The 7,193-nt window shown below is 47.9% G+C and overlaps 1 protein-coding gene across 4 annotated transcripts; it reads right to left on the minus strand.

The window, feature by feature from the left end:
* Window positions 1-1,004: 1,004 nt before the first annotated feature.
* SPRY2 (sprouty RTK signaling antagonist 2) lies at window positions 1,005-6,704 on the minus strand. 4 transcript variants are annotated; one of them, XM_003913975.5, is made up of 2 exons: window positions 5,729-6,704; window positions 1,005-2,789 (listed from the first exon to the last, which is right to left on the minus strand). In XM_003913975.5, exon 2 carries the CDS (start codon window positions 2,736-2,738, stop codon window positions 1,791-1,793), a length of 948 nt encoding a protein of 315 aa, XP_003914024.1. In that variant the 5' UTR covers window positions 2,739-2,789; window positions 5,729-6,704; the 3' UTR covers window positions 1,005-1,790. The 4 variants fall into 4 exon arrangements, with proteins under 4 accessions (XP_003914024.1, XP_003914026.1, XP_009190338.1 ...); XM_003913977.3 differs by lacking the exon at window positions 5,729-6,704 and adding an exon at window positions 4,967-5,214; XM_009192074.4 differs by lacking the exon at window positions 5,729-6,704 and adding an exon at window positions 3,909-4,831.
* Between the last annotated feature and the right edge of the window lie 489 nt (window positions 6,705-7,193).

Here is a 7,193-nt window from a genome sequence, read left to right on the forward strand (position 1 = left end):
ACAAGAGATTAAACAATAATGACAGGTAAATTATTTTCTAGACTTCCGGTGACTCTTGGCAGGAAAAGTTTGCACTTTTGGGAAAAAAAAATCATCAGCCACAAAGTGACTAATCAAGTGACTTAAAACCTAGTATTTATCAAGATGGGCTTGCAGCAGCTTGCTGTACCTTTGCTTCTAAAAGACAACTCCAAGTACACTGACTCTCATGCTGCATCTTTTTCCCAGAGCAAAATTTAACAATTTTCTGAATAATCTGATTGAATAAGTCAGGGCCCTAAACTGGCCTTCTTTGGCTTGAGTAAGACCAATATCAGATCAAATTTTATGATACCAAATACCAGAATCAAAGCAAGTTCTTTTTTTCATGTCTTTTCTAACATAAGGAATTTGGTAAAATGGTGATGTTTCAGAGTCAAAAATTACGTAGACTGGAAAAAACACTGCCACGATCAGCTAAGTCAAGAAAATATTTTTGACCTTAATTGTAAGAACTGATCTGTGGATACTGCATGTCTGAGACACAGGTGACATTCAATAAATGTTTGTTGAGCTAAACTCATTTCACTAGTCTTGAATTATCCTCATGGAATTAATCCTTGATACTGTATATAAAGAAAACACCTAACTGTTAATTTTTAAGGAAAGTCTCCTGAATAAATCAGTTCAAAGATTAAAAAAAAAAAAAACTTCTGCAAAATAAACACAAGTCAGATAATCTGCAAATATAAAAATAAAAAAAAGGGCGGGGGGGAGAAGAACAAGAACAATTACATAGCTAAAATAAGCTCTCTTATAAGTATAGATATTAAGTCAAATGTTGTTAGTTCTGTTGATTGCTACAATTGTCTCTGAAAGTCATCAAATCCAGCTTACTTTAAAGCAGCAATCACAAAATAATTCTACAGAAAAGTGGTTAACTATTTCATTAAAACGTTACCCTTAACATAAAATGCAGTTTCTCACACTTGAAAGAAACCAAAGATAAAAGAAGACAAAACAGCTCAGTTTAATTTCAAACGTTAATATATTTTCTATTTTATATTGGACATATGCATCTGTAACCCCTCATTTGCAGCAACTATCACATCCTCATAAAAGGGGCAAAATTTGTAAGATGCCTCTTAAAATAAATATTCTTTTTTATAAAATAATAAAACTTCAAATAAATATTCTTTACACTAAACAATATGTTGAAAAAATTAGAAAATAAAGGTTGAATTTTACTGTAACTGTACAATATACATGAAGTCCAAAGGGAAATCAGAGTCTTACAATAAAGGCTTTCTGTAAGGCAAAATACAATCTAAAAACATACTGATTGATTCACATTCTTCCGAATGTACAACATATTAGTATAATATTTTGTGACTGTGCCATGTAGTATAGCACAACTTGTTTTTCACAGTTGCAAATATTATTGTATATACAAAAATATAGCACATTCTCTCTGGAGAAAACAATGGAAAAAAGTCATCTGCTAATTTACAAGTTTTGCAAGTACTATTCACAAACAAAAACTTTGCCTAGGAGTGTCTGTGTTGCTTTAGCTTATGCAATACATGGGTCACCAAGTTCTGTATCTCATACTTTGAGCTCCATTAGCTGAGTTCTAACAAGCATATCAGTTAAAATGGCACATGGACAAAAAGCATTTCACTGCAAACAGCAAAGACTATCCCAACTCTCTATTAACAGTGCCAAGGTTATAACTGTTTAGTTGGTTGCATATGTGTGTTAAAAAAAGAAAGAAAAAATCCTCATTACTGTAATATTCCTGATTAATGATGCTATGTTGGTTTTTCAAAGTTCCTGGGGGGGACAGTGGGAACTTTGCAGCAAACTGTGTTTGAGTTTTTACAACGGCATCCAGGCCTGTTAACCCGGTCATAACACCCCTGGCACAATTTAAGGCAACCCTTGGCTGGAAGGTAACACCATAAACAAGGCAAAAAGAGGGACATGACACCCATGGCCGACCATCGTGTACAACAGTGAGACTGGCTGCAAGAACATGGGTTGTCAGCACAGTTGTCCTCATCATCATTAGAACAGTGATAGAAGAGACCTTTCACACAGCATACACAAGTCCCATAGTCAATCACGTTCTGGGCCGAGCAAAGGCACTGCTTGTCGCAGATCCAGTCTGATGGCAGAGGCCTTGGGTAGGTGCACTCCTTACATTTGCACTTGCCACAGTCCTCACACCTGTAGGCATGCAGGCCCAAATCTTCCTTGCTCAGTGGCTTAAGCTCACCTGGCTTGAGCTCAGATTTGGGTTGCACCCGGATTATCCCATCAGCAACAGGCCCGGAGGAAAAGGATGATCCTAGCAGTCTCTGTTCAGAGGAGCTGCTGCTGGTACTTGTCCTCGTACTGCTCCGCGACCCTGAGCTGACCGTGCTTATGGATCTGGACAGAGGGGCTCGTGCAGAAGAATGGACCTGCGAGTGCTGGAGCCTAGGAGGCTGGCGGTGCTCGGGCAGCCCGTGGAGTCTCTCGTGTTTGTGCTGAGTGGAGGGGCGAGGAGCAGGCTTGAGCCCAGGTCTTGGGACGACAGTAGGCCCCTCTGTGTACTCATTGGTGTTTCGGATGGCTCTGATCTGATCCAGAGACAAGACATGTACCTGCTGGGTGAGGGCGTCTCTGGGGTCGGGCTCCCCACGCTGTCTGCCACCGTCACGGGGCGTCTGCAGCAAGGGCTGTGACCCGTTGCCACTCTGAGCTCTGGCCTCCATCAGGTCTTGGAAGTGTGGTCACTCCAGCAGGCTTAGAACACATCTGAACTCCTGAGGAAGCCAAGAGGAAAGAACGGTTGATACTCTAAGATACTTCCCACTCTCCACCCACCTGAATTGACTCCTCACTTCCCACTTTCCCTAGAGAAACAGGATTTGAAATGGAATGGCAGTGGGGAGGTATTAGCCATATGATCAACAACGCCTGTACCCAAAAGTAAAAATTACGACTGGCTACTGACAATTCTGCAATCCCGTGATGTACAACAACACAAAGCTGATCTTTGAGTCACTTAAGTAAGAACTCCTTATTCAAAGAAACATACAATTTGTAAGGCTCAGGTTCAATGTAAAAACAGCAAGAAAGTATCGCTGGAATATAACACTGCTACCAACGTTTTCAAAAGTTGAAAATCTTTTCAAAATTTGAAATAGGTTTCCATTTGTCACGGCCATTTTTGCCTTAAGATTCTTTCTGGTTCTTAGTTTTTACTTTTACATCAAACACTTTAACTGTGACGTATCCAGTATTCTGTAACTTTTTCAAACCCGGTAGAATTAATAGGGCATGCAAAAAAGTAAATACCCAAAACAGTTAAAAATTTTATAACAATCATGCCATTTTTAATTAATTGTATAGTAGCACAAAGTTATAGAACTAAAAGCAAATCAAATCCTATTAGGTGCCAGAAACACATTAAAGCAAACTTACACAACCAGAAGACAAGAATTTATTTTCAACTTCTCAACAAATTAAGAATTAAGTATTTTACAGTCTGATAGCCTAGAACACCACCTTAGATTCTGCTGCTAAAAGGTTGTTCTCCCTGTTTTAGAAATGAAGCATGTCAAAAGCTCAACTAATTTTCTGTTTTCAAAAAATTAATTGAGAACACAAACGAAATGATAACCAGAAAAGTGTTTTAAAAATTCAAATGTCACATTTCATATCTAGCATTCTGTCAAGGAATTCCTTAAACTATAGTCCTTCTTCAATTTCAAAACGATCACCCAATTTCCCAAGCCTATAAGGCAATAAAAAGCATAAAACAGGCAAAGCGGACCTTTATCCAACCTCCGCTCTTTAGAATAGAGGCCACAGCGAACAAGGCAGGTGACAAACGTCTCCCAATTCGGAGCAAGGCAGCGCTGGAAACCGGATCTCCTCACCTCCAAAAGAATGGCAGAAGACAACGCTGCCCTTAGCTTTCACTTAGTTCATCGCCTCTCTGTGCCCCAACACCGTCCCCAGCAGGTGGGACACAGTCGATCCCCAGGGAACGTTTCTCCAGGCGGACTGACGCTGTCCATGGGCCAGGCTGCCCCCCTGCTTACGATCCCAAGACTCACAGACAAGACTCATAGACAGGCGGGGGCCGCGGGCGCCTCCGAAGGGGACGTGTCACGAAATGCAGGAGCACACTTCCCCCGCCTCCCTCTCCCCAGTTAAGATCTCCCCCAACTCAAGGGAACTGCCTTGCAGCCCCAAGGAGCCACTCCGCCCCGAGGCACAGGTTACGCTGCCCACTGCTAGGCTTTCTGCAAAGCCCCTCGGACATCCGGCACAGGTTTGCCACCCTGACACGGCGAGCACGAAAGCCCTGCCTGAGACACGCAGCCAGGACGCACAAGTCCAACCCACGCACACACAGCGACTCCACGCTGCACTGACCGAAGGGGGCATTGCCTGTAATCTGCACACGCCTATCTCCTTTTGGGTCGAGAGAGACCAAAAAAAAAAAAAAAAAAAAAAATCATATTTCTTAAAGTGAAAGAAAAATTGCTTTTTTTTTTTTTTTTAAAAAAGGGCATTTTCCAGGGCCCCACTGCTCACTCCGGGCGCGCAGAACCCAGCTCCCGGAGCTGTAAACTTTTGGTGCAGATTTGCTTGCAGTCAAAGTAGCATCTTTGAAAGAAAATGGGCCTTTTTTATTTTATTTTTTAAGTGATTTCTGCCGATCCGATCCCTGGCCTCCTTCTTCGAAGCTGGACTCCCCACCTCCGCCCCTCTTCTCTTTCCCAGTCCCCCCTCCCCTTTGAAAGTGCTTTGAAACCCCCATTAAGAACAGTGTGTGATCAGACTGAGGATTAGGGGAAAAGAACTTCAGCTCTAGGGTGGGGCAAACGGACACAGAAACTGCTTTGTAAAAAACACACAAGAATCCAAATTAAAACACAGCAACAACAACAACAAAAGGAAATAAAAAACTGCCTCTTTTGCCACCTACTTTCAGGTAATGGAAAATGATCGCGACCGCTTGATGACTTTCTTCCTGCCCTGGGTCAGCCTGAGCTTCCAAAAATAAAATAAGTGTGACCTAGACTGACCACGAAGAACGGAAAAGAGAGAGAGCTGCACTTCCGAACCGCAGAGACCCGGCGCCAGGCAGGGCGACGCTCCCACCCGCTCCGGGCTAGACCGTCCACACGGAGCAGAGGCGGGGACTCCCTCCACCCGGCACCCTGCCTTTTTCTCACCCTGGGGGTCTCCTGCCCCCGAGGCGAGCAACCCGTGTCCCCCAGCCCCACCAGCGCCCCGCCTAGGGACAGCCTCTCTCCGGACTTTGCCTTCCACCAAGAGGAGGAACAGGTTAGAAATGCGGGCGCCTGCAAAGGCGACCTGGAAAATACAAAGTGTCTTTCTCTCCCTCTCTCGCTCTCAGCGCCGAATTCGCGGCCAGTGCACGGCTGTGAGCAGGCTGCGAGCTGTCCTCTGTCCCAACCCCCTAGAGCGCGGGCGCGCGGGGTCGCCTGCCGGGGACACTGCACCGGGTGCATACAGAAGTCCCCGCAGAGGCAGGCCGAGCCCGAGCCCCGGGCAAGGCAGGTTCGCGGGGAGCGCCCCGGATCCTCGCGAAGACCCTGCGGGATTTGAGAAGGGGAGGCTCGGGGAGAGACGGACCCAACTCCTGGTCCGGCTGCACCTACTCCATGTTGCCCACAACGCGTCGGCCACGGCGCCAGGAAGGGAAGAGCCAAACGTGCCTCACCGTGATCGCGGCTTTGCACCAACCCCTCTCCCTTGGATTCTCTTCTTTCTGCGATGTGCAAATAAATCCAATCTCGATGCAAACTTTTTTCCCTTTCTTTCCAACCTCTGCTTCAGTCCAACTTCCGAGCAATCGGCGGGAGAAAAAAGGAGGAGAATTCGGAGCCAAATTCCCCGCTGATGAACACTCTGGGGTGCGGGGCTGGAGACGACCCCCCTTCTAGAAGCGCACGCGGAGTATTTCCTCTTTTTTCTCAATGAACAAGAGGCCGAAGCGCCAACGGCAAGTCCCGTTTCCTGGCAGATGAGCGAATGGGAAAAGAAAACGGCCTTACGAAGAACCTAAAGCCAGATCGCCAAGTGGTGCGGCCGCAGCCGCGTCGTAGCCGAGGCTGCGCGGGGGCGCGGGCCGGGCCGGGCGGGCGCGGGGGCCTGGGCGCTGCGCGCTCCGCCGGCCCCTCTCCTCCGCTAGCGCTGCGGCGCGCAGCTCTCGGCGGTGCAGACTGGGCGTTGTGGAGGCGAGGCAGCGAGGCCGAGGCGGGGGCGGTGGGTGCGGAGGAGGAGGAGGAGGAGGAAGAGGAGGAGGGGGAGGGGGGGGAGGAGGAGGGTCTGGGGCCCGCGGGGGGGGGGCTCGCCGTTGGCCTGCGCCCTCGCCTTTCCGGAGGAGGCAGGGAGCTCTGCGGCGGCCGCGGCAGCAGTAAATGGCGTCATGTGGATCCGAGGCGGAACAGAGCAGTTGTTGTCCCAGAGGATATATCGCATCCGGTCCCAGCTCATTGGCTCCGCGGGGCTACATTCACTCACACTCCAGCGCCCGCCAGCGCTCCGAGCCGCAGGAGGCATTCAAAAGGGCAACCGCGCCGCCCCGCGCGTCCCCAGGCCGGTCCTGCAGCTCGGGCGCCGTCACGCGGGGCGCCCGCGGGGCCGGGCTGGGCACTGCAGGGTCAGTTTATCTAGTTTCAAGGAAACACTGACCTTAAGGTTTCCCCAGAGGCAATGAGGACGAGCCAGAGGCTCGAGCTGACTTAGGGAACTTTCTCCTTGCCACCAGGAAAGGGGAATGAACATTTAAGACTAATCCAGGCCACGCAGTGTTAGCATGAAAAACAAGTTGCAGGTTTTAAGACTTTATCCGGAATCCATTTCAAGTCTACCTCTCCCCTTTTCTGTTCCCCTTTGCGGAGGGGGTGACGGGGGCTGGGGCGGGGGGAGAAGAAGGGGGAGGGGAAGGGGAGCGGGAAGTGAGGTGGGAGGGCTATTGGTTTATTCTTTGTCTACTGGATTAACCCGATTATACACCAGGCACTAGCACAAACCGCCTCCCCCACCTCCGAGCCTTGTACGGGAGGAGCGGAATGCAGATTCGAGTTTCAAGTACCTTCTGCTCTTGCTGGGATTGGCTTTTGATTGTGTCGACTTGTAGTTTTTCCGTTTATTAGAATTTCATTTTTAAGGGGGGTTATCTA

Source organism: Papio anubis, chromosome 15 (genome assembly GCF_008728515.1).
Source record: "Papio anubis isolate 15944 chromosome 15, Panubis1.0, whole genome shotgun sequence".
In the NCBI taxonomy this organism is placed as follows: domain Eukaryota; kingdom Metazoa; phylum Chordata; class Mammalia; order Primates; family Cercopithecidae; genus Papio; species Papio anubis.

Bases quoted from the DNA above. Each gene is read 5' to 3' on its own strand.
- SPRY2 (XM_003913975.5), bottom strand. From the start codon at position 2,738: ATGGAGGCCAGAGCTCAGAGTGGCAACGGGTCACAGCCCTTGCTGCAG.